The sequence below is a fragment of the Acartia tonsa genome, chromosome 7 (assembly GCF_053477335.1).
Source record: "Acartia tonsa isolate MP-2025a chromosome 7, ASM5347733v1, whole genome shotgun sequence".
NCBI classification, from domain to species: Eukaryota; Metazoa; Arthropoda; class Copepoda; order Calanoida; family Acartiidae; genus Acartia; species Acartia tonsa.
In genome coordinates, this window is record NC_137266.1 from 45,367,325 (window position 1) to 45,385,727 (window position 18,403).

The 18,403-nt window shown below is 32.6% G+C and overlaps 2 protein-coding genes across 10 annotated transcripts in view; both read left to right on the plus strand.

The window, feature by feature from the left end:
• The first annotated feature begins 449 nt into the window (after positions 1-449).
• LOC145323847 (uncharacterized) lies at positions 450-12,426 on the plus strand. Of its 2 annotated transcripts, XM_080166423.1 has the most exons (15): positions 450-502; positions 895-1,023; positions 1,856-1,923; positions 2,381-2,442; positions 2,784-2,902; positions 3,102-3,228; positions 3,319-3,385; positions 3,587-3,695; positions 4,168-4,251; positions 4,622-4,772; positions 6,746-6,797; positions 7,369-7,498; positions 7,984-8,094; positions 11,180-11,282; positions 11,705-12,426. In XM_080166423.1, the coding sequence occupies exons 1-15, from the start codon at positions 455-457 to the stop codon at positions 11,791-11,793; spliced, it is 1,449 nt and encodes a 482-aa protein (XP_080022549.1). In that variant the 5' UTR covers positions 450-454; the 3' UTR covers positions 11,794-12,426. The 2 variants fall into 2 exon arrangements, with proteins under 2 accessions (XP_080022549.1, XP_080022550.1); XM_080166424.1 differs by lacking the exons at positions 11,180-11,282; positions 11,705-12,426 and adding an exon at positions 10,539-10,675.
• LOC145323846 (uncharacterized) overlaps positions 12,401-18,403 on the plus strand; it is a 33,236-nt gene continuing 27,233 nt past the window's right edge. For 3 of the 8 annotated variants that reach the window (XR_013881119.1, XM_080166415.1, XM_080166417.1), the window contains exons 1-8: positions 12,403-12,587; positions 12,862-12,918; positions 14,727-14,825; positions 15,129-15,174; positions 16,277-16,343; positions 16,885-16,998; positions 17,204-17,371; positions 17,899-17,958. Coding sequence is in view for 7 of the 8 variants with exons in the window: in XM_080166415.1 (XP_080022541.1) it covers positions 12,501-12,587; positions 12,862-12,918; positions 14,727-14,825; positions 15,129-15,174; positions 16,277-16,343; positions 16,885-16,998; positions 17,204-17,371; positions 17,899-17,958 (698 nt within the window). In the remaining variant the exon portion in view is untranslated. Of the gene's footprint in view, positions 12,588-12,861; positions 12,919-14,726; positions 14,826-15,128; positions 15,175-15,313; positions 15,376-16,276; positions 16,344-16,884; positions 16,999-17,203; positions 17,372-17,898; positions 17,959-18,403 lie in introns of those variants that run through there. The other 5 variants (XM_080166418.1, XM_080166416.1, XM_080166420.1 and 2 more) reach the window with 3 other exon arrangements.

The window sequence follows — 18,403 nt, forward strand, 5'->3', positions numbered from 1 at the left end:
AACACTGATAGATAAGATTAAACGCTGCTAAATACAATATTAAAGCTGATCATAGTTTTGGTCTCCATATATATTTAGAAAGTGTATTGATTAAACGCTGCTAAATACAATATTAAAGCTGATCATAGCTTGGGTCCCCATATATATTTAGAAAAAGTACACTACTACAGCGCAACTTTATCTCGACTCAGTTTTGTGTAAGATAGCAAGATAAGAGGGAAAGAGAAAACTTTCTTTATCTTTCTTACTTTTTTTTCATGGCTTGATTAACCTTGTTCCTTTTCTAATCTTTGTTTTTTGGGCTTCGCTACTTATGGGTGTTGTCATCATTTTGTTTATAAGCTATACATACAGCCGAAATATATATATATAATTTACCTTTGATATAACTGAACAAGTGGTATTTTCAACTAAATAGGTAATTTGAAAACTGGTTTATTTTCAGATCTTCAAAATGAACGATAAAGATGTAAACTGCAGAAAATCATGGCTTGAATATCAAGTAATTTATAACACCTTAGCTACTTAGTTTTTAGATTGGCTTGTAAATCATTCTGTTAGTACACACTTAAAGAAAATAGTGCGCACGAACGTCACACATATTTTGTACATTATTCTTTTTAACTGGTAAAAACACTACCGCAAAGAATTCTCCAATCGCCTTGCACACACACAACATAGTCCAGACAAAATAATTTTAAAGAAATACTTACCATTCGTTAATTTATATCTGAATGAACTTAATTGAAGGACAATTTGATTATAAATTTTGCATTTAAGAAAGATAAGTATTTACTTGTTATGTATTAAAATACTTGTTTTTGTTATATTTATAAGGAATAAGACATATTGTTTTAATAATAATTGTAGCTCCAACGTTTTAACGTGTTTTAGAGAGAAGGATTATTCACCGATGTTACGGTCCTTTGCATGGATGGAGAAACACAAATTCACAGAATAATGATATTAGAATGGATTCCTTGTTTGACAGATATTAACACAGATTCAATAATTTTACCCCAGGTAAAAATAAGCGTGAAGGATAAGTAAAGCAAATTGCTTGAATACAGGATATTGTTTCAGGACATTCTTACATTTTGGGCGCGATTACAAAGATACCTCGCTTATAGATGTGTACCTTTTTGTCCTAACAATTAGTATTCATAAACTCATGAAAAGGATATTTGATACAATTGGCAATTTTGGTTTATTTGTATATCTTGTCAATATAGATCTAATATCCCATCCTTCCTAATTTTTCTCAAGCTCAGATTTTATTTTTATAATTTGGAGGAGTATAATTTTATCAGCCATTGTTACTTACTTGGGTATACTTGTAGATATTATCTTCAGTGTCCTCTGTGTAAGGCTCTGGCGAAGATTTCAGTTTCTCGTAAACTCTTTTTAAACTTGTGCTCTGGTAAAATGTTTTTCATATCACTTGGGATTTTGTTCCAAGTATCTGCTACTCGTACAGTAAAGAAAGTTTTTCTTAGTTCCAGGTTACTTCTTTCTTTTACTATGTTACGAGGTGTCTACACCAGACCTGTTAGAACCTGTATACTGGACACTGCAATTTATATCACCTATTTTATGAGTAATTTTATACATCTGAATAATGTCAAACATAACTCTTCTTTTCTCAAGGCTCCAAATATTTAGTTCTTTTAGCTTTTCAGGGTAACTTTTATTGTTCATTCCAGAGATCATATTTATTTATTACTTTAACTTAAACATTTTCAATAGCTGCTATGTCTGTTGCCAACCAGGGAGACCAGGCAACACTTGCAAATTCCAGGTGGGGTCTCACATATTGTTTATAGAGACGTTGAATAGACTTTCTTGTTTGTTTTAGGTTACTTTGAATTCACTAGATGAAGCATTATCAAAACTTTACAAGGAAGCCGACGGATTGCTATTAAGGTATACTAGCTATCATATTTAAAGGGTTAGGGATGAAGTAGAAAATAGCCTAATAACAAATCAAGACATAAGTCTAAATGAATCCAAGGGTCTATATTTAGCTAACCTAAAATTAAGAGCTTAATTAGTTTAGTGCTTAGTGTAACCTTAATGGACAAACAACTTTACTTCTTTATATTAATGGAATATGTTTAAAGTTATTTATCAAATAGTTTTAGATAGTTCATCAGAAACCTCTGATACCACATTCTTGCCTACACGTTATAAAAATCACCGTTCTAGTTTTCAAATGTGCGATATGATACTTTCACAAAAGTTGTTGTAAATTTAGCTTTAACATACATACAATGAAAATACTGACCCCATGAAAATAAATAAAAGTTGTTATGCTGGCTATATTACACCTTATATTGACAAATATAACTTGCATAAATAAGATAATATAAATGTTTTTTAGTGATTTGATTTGGGGACAAGGAAAATTTATCCAACAACCAGTAAAGATAAAATTAAAAGAGGGTAATGTTATATTGTTGTATTTTATTTGAATTTAAATAAATATCTATTTTGGATGATAGCAACTATAAAAATTAGAGCTAAGGAATCAGCAGGGATCTTAAGGGATAAGACAATGAACGTAAATTACATAAACAATATTACCTCTTCTGTAAATTAAATTATTCATTCCCTGAGATTTAGACATTTTCCTGTTTATATTCCTGTATGTTTGGCACTAGTTTCTTAGTATTTGGAAGTATAAGTACTAAAGTAGTCATCGAATAGATTACTTTTCACTCTCACTGAATTTAAATAATCTTTAATCCTATAGATGTTAATATAATTCTACATTTTCTTTGCAGATCAAACCCAAATTAAATCTGAAATATCCAATGCATATGAAGAAATAGACAAAAAAAATACAGAAAATGATTTTAATCATGTTGATATATTTCAAGACAATGTTGACCAAATAAAAGAGGTAAGAAAAAAATACTATTGTTGAATTTATTTCAATCAAATGTTTGAAATTTTTTGATTATATTTTAATTCGAATATTCGGATGAGTTGCTGGTATTAATTATATCCAAAAATCTATTAACTTTAAAGGCTGCTATCAGCCAAACGTCTGAAATTGTATGTTATGTTAGCACAAAATTTTAATAATTTGATACTTTTAGGAAGGAGAAATTTTAATTAATAAACAAGACGATTCAATAGAAATAGATTATCCTCCCCTGTTTGTAAATCCTAAGAAAATAACACAGAAAAATGGATTAAAGAGAAAAAATAAAAATAAAACAAACGGTATTTTTAACTTTCTTTATTTTTGCAATCATAGATAAACATTTGCTTTTTTCGCTTTTTTAAAAATTTTAAAAAGAATATTCTTTTTAGATGATATAACAACTTGTGATTTATGTGGAAACAGTTTTGCATCAAAAAAACTTTTAAAAAAACATTGGTAAGATTTTTGTTACTTTGGTACATAATTTATTCTTTTAGCTTTTAGTTTTCCTACTTCAAAATTAGATTTCCGTCTAAAATTGTGTGTTTAAAAGATTTTTTTGAGATATGATCTCCTCCCGTTCCACTGCACATGATAAACTTTTAATTGTTAACCTACTAAGTATTGATTATTTCTGTAATTACTGTAAAATTTCAGGAATTTAGAACATGGTGGCCCGCCCTCATTTAAATGTGAAACCTGTGATAAAACCTTTACTGTCAAAAGTAACTTGAACAGACACCACAGAATTCAACATATGTTAAAGGTGAATAAAAGCGAATCTTTATAACAACAGTTAGGTTTCGTATGTCCGCCTCCTTCTATTACAGTATTTTGTGTTTGAAAACCTCTAAAAGTAGTAAGAATAGAAAAACTATCTTAAATTCATATGAAATAAATCTTTAGTTGTCATAGAAATTTTGGTGCTTTCCCTCACCTATGGAGCACTGGAATCTTTCCAATACCTGGGGGTTGGCCAGTATACAATTTAACAAACCTAACTAACATAAAGATACTAATAAACAAAAAAAATCAACCCCTCCCTTATTTATAATTCATTTTGAAAATAGTGTTCAACAAGGCACGTTGAGGAAAATTATCAAAATCTTCTTTTAACAAATTAATTCTATCATTGATCCTTAATATGAATAAAATTCTTTTTGTGATGTTACGCGTGAATAACAGATGGACAGTCAAACTGCATTGTACCTTATAGAGTAGTAAATGTTTCCTTACAGTTTAGACCTAAGAAGAGTTCCAAACCAGCAAAATTAGAAAGAATTCAGTGTCACCAGTGCGGCAAATGGTTTAAATGGTTTCAGGTACTTCCACAGATACAAGGATAAGTCAATAGCAAGATAATAAAAGTTGGGGGGATAATTTTGACTTTGAATTTTTCAAAGTTTTGTAAATATTAATTCCCTTTCATTCTTTGGTTAAAATACTTTGATTAAATCCAAACCATTCGGCGAATAATAATTTGCAAATGGGGTAAATTTGTTAATAAAATATAATTTATTGTTGATATGTACACCAATATTTTGTCTATTGTCCTATCCCTCAAGATTCTTGGGAAAGTAATCATTCTTCTTTTTGTTGTCCTCTAGATAACCAGGACAATTACTAGGTTTTTAACCATTTGAATGTTATGTATATAATAGAAATTTTCATTTCAAGATTATGATATTTTAGAACTTACTGCGTCATGAAAGAGTTGCCCACCACTCAACAGCTGCTAGCGTTACACAACCACAACTTAGATGTGATACATGCAATCTTAATTTTACAAGAGCTGATAACCTGAAGAGACACATGCGGAAATATCATCTTGGGGATAAGCCAGGTAGTAATATTATAAAGTCAGAGAAATGTACACTAATAACAAAAATAGATACATTATTTCTTGGATATTACACCAAATTTTCATGTTCTCTTATAAGTGAAACTTGCAGCGGGATAAAATAATGATTCCCCCATTCAACTCCCTCTACCCCATCTTCTCCCATAACTGGATGAACAAACTGGCCAATAAAGAGTCCCATGTTTGCAAGCTGAATTGACGACAATTTTTCAACTGTTATATCCACATATATTCTACATCCATAATAGTAAAGTAACAAGGATGACAACATCCATAAGTAGCGAAGCACAAAATTGTGGATGGGAATACATAGAAGTAGATTAAAAGTTTATTTATTAAAATTAATAATAGATTTATTGGAGAAAATAAACATGAAACCTTGTTTTATTTTGTATGATGAAGATGGTTAAAGTAAATTACATACTAGATGCACATAACAATGGGAAAAAGTATTTTGAAACTGTTAATGCAAAAAAGTTTTAAAATTGGACCAAAAATGCCAAAGATATGGGGAAATATATCAACATATAAAAATAGCCAAAAACCTGCCGCCATTGTTTCTTTTCTTAAAACGCCAGAAATTTAATTTTAATATCTTTAACTGAAAAATTTATGAAAATTGGACTATAAACACCAAAGATATGGGTAAAAATGTGAAAAATATAAAAATAGCCAAAAACCTGCAAAAAGGCAGTCTGACCGTCATTGTTGTTTCCTCAAATGACGGGAAATTTGTTATGATAACTTTAACTGAAAAAATTTTGAAAATCGGACCATAAACACCAAAGATATGGGGGAAATGTGAAAAATATAAAAATAGCCAAAAACCTGCAAAAAGGCAGTCTGACCGTCATTGTTGTTTTCTTCAAATGACGGGAAATTTAATTTTGATATCTTTAACTGAAAAAATTTCGAAAATCGGACCATAAACACCAAAGATATGGGGGAAAATTTGAAAAATATAAAAAATAGCCTAAAACCTGCAAAAAGGCAGTCTGACTGTCATTGTTGTTTTCTTCAAACGACAGGAAATTTAATTTTGATATCTTTAACTGAAAAAATTTCGAAAATCGGACCATAAACACCAAAGATATGGGGGGAAATGTGAAAATTATAAAAATAGCCAAAAACCTGCAAAAAGGCAGTCTGACCGTCATTGTTGTTTTCTTCAAGTGACGGGAAATTTAATTTTGATATCTTTAACTGAAAAAATTTCGAAAATCGGACCATAAACACCAAAGATATGAGGAAAATTTGAAAAATATAAAAAATAGCCTAAAACCTGCTAAAAAGCAGTCCGACCACCATTGATGTTTTATAGTTAATTGTGCTCCTTAATGATGGGAATGTTGTCAAAAAATTTCAGTTCTCTATCTTTTATAAGAGCCGAGAAAATCACGTTTCCCCCAATTCATTAATTACGGACGGACAGACGGACGGACGGACGGACAGACGGACAGACGGACGGACGGACATTGTGAATTATAGAGTAGCTTCGCTACTAATAACAAAGTAACAACTGTTAAGATAATTAAAATAAAAACAGGGGGGGGGGGGGTTAATGGAGCAATCTCGTAATCAATGCGCAAATGGCACTAAGAATCCGATTTTTTTGTTCGATTTAGTGAAAATAGACCTACAAAAGATTACCCATGCCAAGTTTCATAACGATATACGGATTCTAAGTGCCATTTGCGCATTGATTACGAGATAGTTGCATTAACCTCCCAACTTAGAATAATCTTTTTTTTTACAATTAAATAATAAAATACACTATTTTACAGTAAGATTAGAAGTATTTTAGAAAATAAAGAGATTATTAGATATAAGATTCAGAATCGAATAAAATGCTTGTAAGAGAAAATAATTTATCAAAGTTCACAGCTCTGATAAAAAAGTGTATGATTAATTGCAAAGGCAAAATAGTTATAAAAGAATTTATGTTTTCTTTTTAGGTTTAAAACATAAATGTGACATTTGTGACCAACAATTTAGAAGTAAAACAAGGTAAAATTAAAGTGTGTTCCGTATACTTTTTAATAATGTTCAGAACAAGCAAAACAATTATTTAGATAAAATATAGAAAGCCCTTTAAAAATTGGGTCTAATAGAAAAAAGATTCGGATCATGGAGAGAAAACGAAGTAGTGGGTCTCATCGTATTTTTACAGTAGCTTTTAATAGGTTATTTAGGAAAGGTTAGGTAAATGTTAATGATTGCACTGCAGGGATAGAGCCCTCCGCAGGATCTAGAAACAAGAGAAAACCGAAACAAAACCCGCTACTTCGTTTTCTTTCCATGAACCAAAGATTCTGCAAAAAATCGGTGCTTTTACTCATTTACATATATGCACCGTTTAAAGCGCCCCCTCCCCTTATTTCAAATAAATTACTGGAGTCTAACCATGCAAGGCCCAAAATTTACGGAAAAGAGCTAAACAATCTGACCGGACGGACCGAACCTAATTAAAATAAATCTTTGCTTTTTAAAAGGATCGTCAGCACTAATTCATACATAAAGACAGAAATGTTTTACTTGCATTGTAGATTTGCTTAAAATTGATTTTGATATTTTTAAGACTTTTTGAGCACCAAAAGGAAGTGCACGAAGCTTATGCTGGCTTAGCAATTAGAAGTTATCCTGATGTAAAGAAGGAATATAATTGTTTCAAGTGTGATCTAACATTTAAAAGAAGATCTGCTTTAAAGGTTAGATTTGTTAGATTTTTCCTACTAATGGATATATTTTTACTTGGATCTTACACCAGATTTTCATGTTCTCAAAAAAGTAAAACTCCCAGTGGGCTTAAATAACTATTCTTCCCTTCCATCCCCTCCCTTCATACTGGATCAATGAACTGATGAATAAATGAGTTCCATGTTAGCAACCTACATACATTTTTCTTCTACTAATCGATTTTGCAGAGGTGAATTTCTAAAAAACCTTTTTGGCTCACTGCCTCACCAAAATAGTGAGGCAAAATTATCCCCTCTAAATTTTTAGCGAGCCTTACTAGGTAATTTTAGTGAGGTAAAGAATTTTTTACGAATCCACCTTAGATTTAATTGAATGAATTCCAAAATAAAATTTCATGGACAACTATTTTGATAAATTGCAGTCGTCCTATAGACGAAGTAGAAGTTAAGTTTTACAAGGATTACTATGAAGAAGACTATCATGATTTTTTATTTAGGATCATATGGCGCAAGTGCACAACATTGGTTCATTTTACTGTGAAATATGTGACATATCTCTTAAAACAAAAGACAGCCTCAAATATCACAAAACAAAACACAACCCTAAGGTATAACAAACGCACAGCCCGCGGCGACCGTGGCTCAACAGTCAACAATCTGCTCGTTGTCGTGGAGTTAATAGGTTTGAAAATCGGCCCGACACCGCGTCAAGACTAAAGATGTGAAAATGGTTCCTACTGCTGCTATGTCAGGTGCACGACACAAATTGTTAGAGTAGGTGGAATGCTTTTGCCCATAAACAGGCTCCACTCATTAGCATTCACATTTAGGACTTCTCCTTTTAAAAATATTTATTTTTTGAATAGCGTATCTTAAAGGGTGTGCAAAAAAAAATGCGGACATTTTTAAAATTAAAATTGCGCTGCTTGTGTTAATAGTAGAAAAATGTTACGCATATCGTTAGAACCGTTAGGAAGTCTATTTTTTGGAAATATAAAAACGATTCCTGTGCTACGTATAGTTTAGGAGCGATGTGGTAAAATGTCCCAACTGCCTTAAAACTTGACTTGCGAGTAAATCATTAAAGATTAAAGTATATAAAAAAAATATGTATCTTTTTAAAATTCAAATTGCGCGGCTTGTATTAATAGTAGAAAAATGTTACGCATATCGTTAGAACCGTTAGGAAGTCTATTTTTGGAAATATAAGAATGATTCCTCTGCTACGTATAGTTAAGGAGCAATGTGGTAAAATGTCCCAACTGACATAAACCTTGACTTGCGAGTAAATCATTAAAGATAAAAAAAGGGTGTGCAAAAATGCAGACATTTTTAAAATTCAAACTGCTCGGCTTGTGTGAATAGTAGAAAAATGCTATGTATATCGTTAGAACCGTCATAAGCTCTATTTTTTGGAAATATAAGTATGATTTTTGTGCAATTTTTAGTTTAGGAGATGTATTGATAAATGTGATAAAAGTGGAAAAATTTTTTTTTTTAGTTTTAAGTCAGTTGGGAGATTCTACCACATAGCTCATAAATTATACGTAGCACATGAATGGTTCTTATATTTCCAAAAAATAGAGTTTATAGCGATTCCATAGGTATGCAAAACATTTTTCTACCATTAACACAAGCCGAGCAATTAGAATTTTAAAAATGTACGTATTTTTATTTACATACCCTTTAATTTAATCTTTAATGATTTACTTGCAAGTCAAGTTTTACACCAGTTGGGACATTTTAACACGTAGCTCCGTAACTATACGTAGCAGAGGAATCATTCTTATATTTCCAAAAAATAGACTTCCTAGCGGTTCTAACGATATGCGTAACATTTTCTACTATTAACACAAGCAGCGCAATTTCAATTTTAAAAATGTCCGCATTTTTTTGCACACCCTTTACAGGGTGCGGCACATAAATCGAGACAAATTCTAATTTTTAAACAAATGAACATAAAATCGTCAATTTTAAAGATTTTATTGAATTTCAAAAACTGAGAGGCAGAATGGGTATAAGACTATTAGATTATTCAATAAAATGGCCGCCAACCTCAATCACCGCCTCTACCCGCCCCCTCAACCGCCGGCAGGTCCAGGTCAAAATGTATCTGTCCAAGCTGGCGTAGTTCTCCTTGATAGTGGCAATGTGTGAGGTCTTTGTGGTATGGGCACGTCTATTGGTGCATGCTTCAAAGTAGCCCCAGGCCCAAAAGTCCATTGTATTAAGATCGGGCTGCTGGGAGGCCACATTTCCTTAAGACCTGAGTAACCGCAGGATCCAAATTCGCCCAACTTTCAAGCTACCCTTAGACACGTTGGCTCTTATTTGGACCACAGTTGAGCTGGAACGACGTTCTTTACCTTTTTAGAAATGGCATGAAGTTTCAGCTAGGGTTGTCATTGCAACCCATAGTCTAAAATGAGTTTTAAAGTTCAATATGGGTCCCTGAAGTCAAGAACCGAGAAATTTTCACAAATTTTTACGGTTTTTGACCTTTTTTACATCTCAAAATCTGCCCCGTTTCACTTTGCTGGAGTACTACGGCCAAGCCATTTCAGATAGAGCACTCTAGTCTTTTCTAGTGTCTTATTTATGTATCTAACAATATCCCCAGCAAGTTGCATAACTCTACCTCACCTACAGATGGGCTGAGGTCAGATTAAGTGGGCCCTAGTCGAGAATCCAGATTAAACCACCGGCGCATTTGGAATCTGCCTTGTTGTACATATGCGCGTCCAGCTCGGTGTACACGTCCATCTTCGTCCAAAGATTTTTTTTGTGCTTAAAGGTCATTACCTAAGCTTTTTATAGTGGGGTCAAACGTCATGATTGGTCAAGTAGTTTTGACGCTATGGCCGTTTAAAAAACGTCTCGATTTATGTGCCGCACCCTGTATATACCCTAAACTACTGTGTGTCCATTAGTCATTCACAAGGACTTATTTTCATATAAGCTTTACTCTATTTCACTTGTTTTGAAACGAAGCTTCTTTATAAATCAGATTTTTTCTGTCCGTACGATTAAGGGGTAAATAGTATTTTCTCAGACAAAGGTCGTGCAATCAAAGGGTTGTTTGTCTGTTGGATGTTACTTAACCTAATATCCATCAGTGGGCGTTAGAGTATAAGCGGAATATGCCCTTGAATTCTCTAGATGATCACTTGAAATCGAAGGAGAATCTCGCCCCAATTAGGTTATAGGTAAATATCAAACACACAAATTACAATGTTTTTAACAAACTAATTTATTTTTTAATGGCGTATCTTATATACCCTACCAATGTCTGTCTGTAAGGACTTACTACATCCCTTGTTTAGAAGTTAGCTTACTCTATAACTAAATTTTTCTGTCCGCACGATTAGGGGGAAATGGTATTTACTGGGCGGTTACATTAGTTAAACTTTAAATCTTCCATCTGTATATTTTGCTGAATTTTTAGATTTGAATGAAAACTTTTGTTAAATATCATCATTATTAAAAGAATAGTCAAAATTAGAATTTTTGATATTTATCATAGACATCTCTTTTAAATATTGATCTTATTTCTATCCATTGGCTTCGCCCCTAGCATTTGTGTGAGGAAGGTTAGTTAATTAGCCTCAAGACTTAAATAGCTTTAAACCATCTCGGGAGCTATCTGAATCTTTTCCATAATGGAGAATTCGGTTCAGTGGTTATTTTTTTTAGTTTTCGTGCGAAATATGCGGGAAACAGATAGAGACTCAGGCAAAACTGAATGACCATCTTAACATCCACACTGGTGATAGACCCTATAAATGTGACACTTTAGGTAAAACTAGCGTAAAATTTTTGGAATTACTTGTTTAAAATTAATTTTCTTTTGGAAGGGGGTAATTCTTTTCTAGAGGCGAATTGTCTAAGGAGAGTGATAGTACCCTCCCACAAATGAGTTATAAACCCTCCTAAGACCTATGAGAAGCTACATTGTAAAGGGGAACCATATCGGTTCAGCGGTTAGCAAGATCCTACGGTACAGACACATACACAGAGATCCTGTTACTTTATTATAAGGATTTTATAGGCATTACTTAATTAAGAACTGTTTTGGGACAGTAAAATGTACAGTCTAATACCCCTCCCTCCCTGTCGTACCCTTAACTAACCTATATATTAATGATATTTTACTAAAAGAATTTACGTATTTTTAAGTACCACAACATGTTAACTTTACTTTATGTATCTCATGTTAAGGTTGTGGTAAAAGTTTCACAGCAAGAGGACAACTATATCAACACATGAAGAAATGCTTAAATATTATACTTGAAACTGAAACTGTATAGACATCATATCTTGTGATTTTTAAGACTAGTGAAAATTGTAGTTGCTTTATCTTATACTAGCGGCTACGCCCCTAGAGGCCTCTAGTGGCACTTTAAATAATTTTTTTTATATTTAAAATACTTTCTATTTGCGTTTGGCGTTTAGGTTTGAGTTGAACTTTCTTTTTAAAATTGAGAACGTAAAAAAAAATTTAGATTTTTTATTATTTCTCTTGGGAGGGTGGTGGTACTCTCCCCCAAAATAGTTAAAAACCTTCCCGGGACCTTTCTGAATCTACCCTGTCAAGGAGAACCCGATCGGTTCAGCGGTTAGTGAGATCCTTCGGTACAGACACACAGACAAACAAACAGACAAACATCCTGTTACTTTAGTATAAGGATGGAAAAATCTCTTACATCTATAATTGTTTTGCTAATCCCGAGAGGCCGTAAGCCCGGGCTAACAAAATTAGTATTAATAATTTTATTTATCTTATTTCAATGTTCGGGGAAAATTGTATGTAATACAATAATATGAGAACCTAATCCATCGGATATATATCGGTTTCAAAGCCATACTGGAAAATACAATTTCCTGTTGGCGTTCATAGATTGTTTTCTTGTAAATAGGAAAATTTACATTTCTATTTCAGATACCTATTAAACTTAGATCAGAGTTTTGATTTTGATAATATGTAAACAATTATATAAAAAAAAAATCTGTAAAAATGGACATTCCACCAGCCCCGCCAGAACTAAATGACATCGGCAGAGTTGCCTGGGCGTTTTCTAGGAGTGGCAGAATCAAAATACAGGTAAAGATTTGCCAAAGAAGTATAAATAAAAAGTTTTTTCGTTTAATCAATGTCAGGTCTAATTATTGGCTAAATTTAGACCAATAATTTTTTCTTTTTTTCTTTTTTAGGGCTCCTTAAAGGATCTCTAAAATCCTAAACGTTTGTCGGCTCAAATTGAAAAATCCGCCAATGTTCTTAGCTGTTTGTATGTCTGAAATTTTTCCATAGCCTATTTCTCATCGGATTTTCAATTACTGGAAGTATCAGGAAATTTACTTACTTGTTTTTTTAGGATAAATTGGCTTCTGGATGGACACAGTTGAATTTTTGCTTGCATAGAATTGAAACAGTAAGTTCTTATTAAAAATCTAAAACTCCTACAAACACTTTGAAAATCTGCTAACTAGAACACGTAATTTAATACTTAATTGGATCGGAAAAGAGCATTATGTGGAGAGAGGTTTCGTGATTTATTTCTATAGAAAAAAGCCAAAAAATTACTAAGCGGCTGAGCTGCCAGCCGTTAGCCGTTACTTTTCCAACTTTTTGTTCGATTTAGGGAAAATAGACCTACCAAGGATTACTCATGCAAAATTTTATATCGAAATTCGAATTCTAAGTGCCATTTATACATTGATTACGAGATGGTTGCATTAAACCCCCCCCCCCCCCCCCCACCCTTTAAGCAATTACATATATGAGTACATTGTTGAGATGTCAACATAATTTCTTAAATCGGCACAGTAATAAAATCTTGCCATGAAGCATCATAATGATTCGCTTTTAAAAATAAAAATCTGGGAAAACTTTTAAACATTGCTTTGCAATAGTAATTGCCAAAAACATGGATGGACACTATTGATACCTCCTGCACTGTAACCACCATAAAAGTTGACAGGTCGCAGCAAAGAACTGAAATAAGATTTAATAAGCTGCAAAGAAACACTTTTCTTAGCAATTCTTCGGCAAACTAATAAACATAGAAAGTCTAGATCCCCAATCCCTTAACTGTGCCAATAGGATAACAGTATAGAAACAATCCAACTAAATTATTGGTTAGAAATTGTACACATTTTGGTACATTACATATTCAATTTTTCCATTTATTATACTAAGTCAGCTATAGATAATTGAACTTTTTAGGATAAATCTAGCTTTCAGGAAATAATACTATCAAAAAATTATAAATAATATGGTATTGAATCATATTTTACTAAATATAAACAAAATCTTCAACTGCTAGAAATTCCATTTTAAGTTGTATGGATAAGTGTCTTGCTGAACATCAGGATTAATAAATCTATTATCACACTCAAATTAAACTAAAACTGTGTGTTGCTTGTGTATTTCTTTAAAAACTGTACTTAAAGAGCAGCTACATAGCAAAAAATATAGGGTTTCTCCTTAAAATGACTTCACTTTTATTTAAAAGAATTCGGAAGTCAAAAATCATCTTCACTGTTTCACACATCATGGCATCATTTTCAATAAAAACAGATAATTTTCCAAATCATTGTGCTTTGCAAAAACAATTAATGCTTTCTAATTTTACACAAAGCATCATCGCCAGAGTAGAAAACATGAAAGCAATTATAATATTTGAGGAATATTATATTATTTCATATTTTGCTAATTATACTTAAAATACCGGAGAAAAGGGAAATTGTGTATTTAAGTAGTTAAAATATTCTCAAAAATTTCAACAGTCACAATTGATCGGATTGAAAAAAATCATTCAATTTTTTAAATTTCTCCCCGAATTCACTCAGGAGCATCTATAGGCTTCTAAACAACAATAAATCAGGGATCGGAAGCCTCACGTAAGCCGCGTGTAAGCCTCAGTGAAATCGTGATTTTATCACTATAAAATTCAGCTGGATGTATAAAACGGCTCTTTGGCAGACAATCCTTCTTTCTTAATTTTTTTTTTCTGCTCACAAGCAGGTTTAAAACTGAGGCTTATGCGCGGCTTACGTGAGGCTTCCGATCCCTGCAATAAATCAGCAGCTGAGAATTCTTTGAATATTATTATTTTCTCGTCCTAGAAAGAGAGAACAATTGCAGTTCAGTTTATCTACAACAACTTCACACACTGTAATAGGGACAATTTTTTTTTTATCTTCTATTGTTCTATATCTTAATTTTAAATCTTTTTAGGGAGATTTGTGCTCTATACATCCAAGTAAAGAACAACTAATTCAGCATGCACGATTATCAAAACATTTAGTGCCGTCTGAAGTTAAACAAAGGCTAAAGGTATAACCAATTAAACTCGCGGCATTAGCGTAAACAATAGCGTGCCACTTGTTATCGGGGAGGTGTCGGGTTCGAGTCTTCTCCAATTTCAATTTGGTTTTAGTATTTTTTTTTCATTGTCTTTCTTTTTCATGAGAACTGAATATTAAATCTGCTCTCCATGTTCTCTCGTCTATTGATGTTTTTTGTGCTTCGCTTCTTATGAATGTTGTCATCCTTGTTGCTTTAGAATTTTATGTTGTTAAAATTCCAATAAATCTACATTTTGATTCATAAAACTAACTTTAATATTTCCTTTACCAGGTGGAAGCATCACAGATGTTAAAGTCTGCAAAAAGAAACAATTCAGGTAATTCTTTCGTTTTCGTTTATATGTTTATATAATTCAACTAGGTTGGAAAATATACACCCCTGCAACGTTGTTTTTACAATAAAAATAAGCCTGGCATTGTTAGTCATAATATAAATAAGTAAAAAAGATAAGGAAACTAAGACTGAGTAAGCTTAGTAAACAAACAAACATGTGATATTACAAAACTTCATTCAATAAGTATAAAGAAGTATTAGTATACATATTTGAAAATTCATAAATATTGTACGTTAGTTATGTATTCAAGCCTTCTTAATAAAAAGTAGGTTTTAGAATTCAACAAGGATAAATGTGCCCTTAAGTACAAAACATATAGTATAAACAAAACATACCTTAACATTGATCTAAAGTAAAAATAATGACTTTGAAACCAGCTAGAAAAATTTGAAAACTTTAAAAAATAAGAAAGTCTAAACAGAAGTCAAAGATCTGACTGCCAACACTATGATATGCCATGGTAGGGGAATCTACACCTAAAATCAGACCTCTATCTTCATCAGCATCTTTAAAAATCTTTTCAAATATAGTGTGTTTAGGACGAACATCCCCTCTTAATTGGGTGGCTGTGCAGGTGCTAGTAAAAATGGGGGAAGTTTGCATCCCTAAAACATTCATAATAGCTATTTAAGCAATAGGATTTAAACTTGAAACCAGTTTGAAACTTTATTCTTACTTAAGAGGAGATTGTATTCTATGGTATTATTTGGACTTCTTGGAGTTATTCTACCATGAACCATAATTCGTGTGAGATTATCCAGGAGAATGTCATTTTATCTGCCTCAATCCATTTTCACAATAATTTAGGGATCTAAAGGGAAAAGACAATTGCCAATGTATTAATGTACATCCCCAATGAGGATACATAAAATAAGCCCTTCTGTAGCGTAAGTTTAGTTGTTAAAAAACCAACCAATTAAAATTCACTAAAGTCCCCAAAGTTATTAAGACAACGAATAAAAAAAAAGTTATTTTAAAACTTTGGGGACTAGTGTAATAAACAGCCCATTGTCCCCTCTCTCTCGGCAATAATTAGCCTGATTAAGCCAGTCATAATTTGATTTAATAACAGCTACATTTTTAGGATCTTTAACATCACTTCCACTGGAGCCAAACACAAATTCAGTACAAATTCTCACCAACTTTGACAGGTTAGATTTGTTATTCACTATGATAGGGGTTGTTTAGTTTTTGTGTTGACTATAGTGTTTTCATGTAGAGATATGCAATACAACTCATTTTTTTTTTTGGGGGGGGGGAAGTAAAAAAATTGGAAATGAATTTTTTTTTTTTTGGGGGGGGGGGGAAGTAAAAAAATTGGAAATGAATTTTTTTTTTTTGGGTGGTAATCTTTATATCATAGATGCAAGGACGTCCAAGCTATTAAGAGAGGGGAGGTAATCACCCCTTTGCCCCTCCTCCCCACGTCCCTGGGTAAGGATTATTTTCTGGATATATTTAATTTCCATCAGATGTCAGAATTATTTTATGATTCAACCTATGTTTTGAGTATGGCAGGTGTCCTATTTTAATCCACTTTCATGGTTAGAATCCAAAAGTTTAAAGTTTATAGGGAAATACATACCAATGCATATTTTGCTAAACTTTGGGTGAACTAAAACCAGCTTCCAGTAAAACTATAATTGAGAACTCCAACCAACCATGCACCCACTGAATTTACTTTGATTACAGAGGTTCCAGAGAAAGAATGGATTATAGAAGGTCATGTCCAAGAGACGGGGATGATTATAGAAGACAAAGTTCCAAGGATGACAGATATTATGATTCTCGTGAAAGTTATCACAGGTCACAACAGTTTATAGTTGTACAGATTCTTTAGACTGTATAACTTGGGTATGTTCATATTTCTGGACATTCTCTCTCCCTTTTTTATCCTTTTTTATTAATACAATTTATTGAGCATGATTGATAGACAAAGTTTTTACCTATGTATTTAAATTAAGAAAATGTATGAGCAATTTAAACCAAAATTTACTCTCTGGCATATTAGGTCCAGGCATGACAGATCTCCAAGAACATCACCTGGAAGGTCCCCAAGAAGATCTGCTTCCCCACATGCTTACCCTGGCACTTCTCGTGAAAGATCCCCCCGAAGGAGGTCTGGTTCACCATCTCGTAGTAGGAGAAGCCCACCGCATTCTTCCTATTCAAGACCTAGGTTTGTTTATAATGTTGATTGCTGATGTTTATGTGTTTTGACTATATCATATAATTTTCTCATGTATTAGGATGAGTTTTTACCATAAGATCAGAGACATTTTACTAACAATATTTCCAAAACCTGTGTCTACTATGTCAGATAGATAAATCCCGACAATTGGTTGTAAGGAGAATTCTTATCTAAAATCTTAATATAATACATCTTTGAGAGAGAGGAAATATTTTACCCCAGAAAAGTTTTTAAAAATATTTAAAAAGTTAACACATCTCCCGCGATTTTTGGTGTTAAATTTCGCAAATATGATTTAGTAAAACCATGCTACAAACTTTTTTTTGAAGACATTTCGGGGTTGAAATTTTAATATTTGGTATAGGTAATCTAATCTATTTCCTATAATTTCGGGGTGCCTATGTCAACCCCAAACCATCCCTTGTGCGTCCTTGGTTACATTTCAATTAATAATCCAAAATTTCTAAAAAATTACATAACTGTCTTTTTTATCTTAATCTCTTTTTATCTGGAAGATCTGGTTCTCCTGGAGGCAGAAGAAACCACCCCTCCCCACCTCGTGGAGATAATAAATGGTGAGCAATTTACTCATTTCATCTCAGTTAATGGGGTGGTTCATAGGGATGCAGGGGACATTGGACTTAAAATTACACTGGTACAAAAAGTTTTATAACCATGTTATCTCATACTTGGCTTAAAAACGTTGGATATTTTTTGAACTATGATTGGTTGGTTCCAAAATAATAGTATCCAAACTTTTCATGTAATAATTTAATCTACAGAAGGGGTGATTTTGTTGATCATCATTGTGTATGTATATAAATTTATTATCCAATGTCTTATCCCTTAAGATCCCTGACTGGTTCACATATGTTTCATAAATGTTACTTCATAAAATTAAATATTTGTGTATAGTCCCTTTCGTGGCAACCCTCCTTAAGGGGCGATTCTTCGTTTTTTTCACAGTAGCTTTTCTCTTTTTTCTAGCCCCTGTGGGGGGCTTTAACCCTGCGGGGCCAA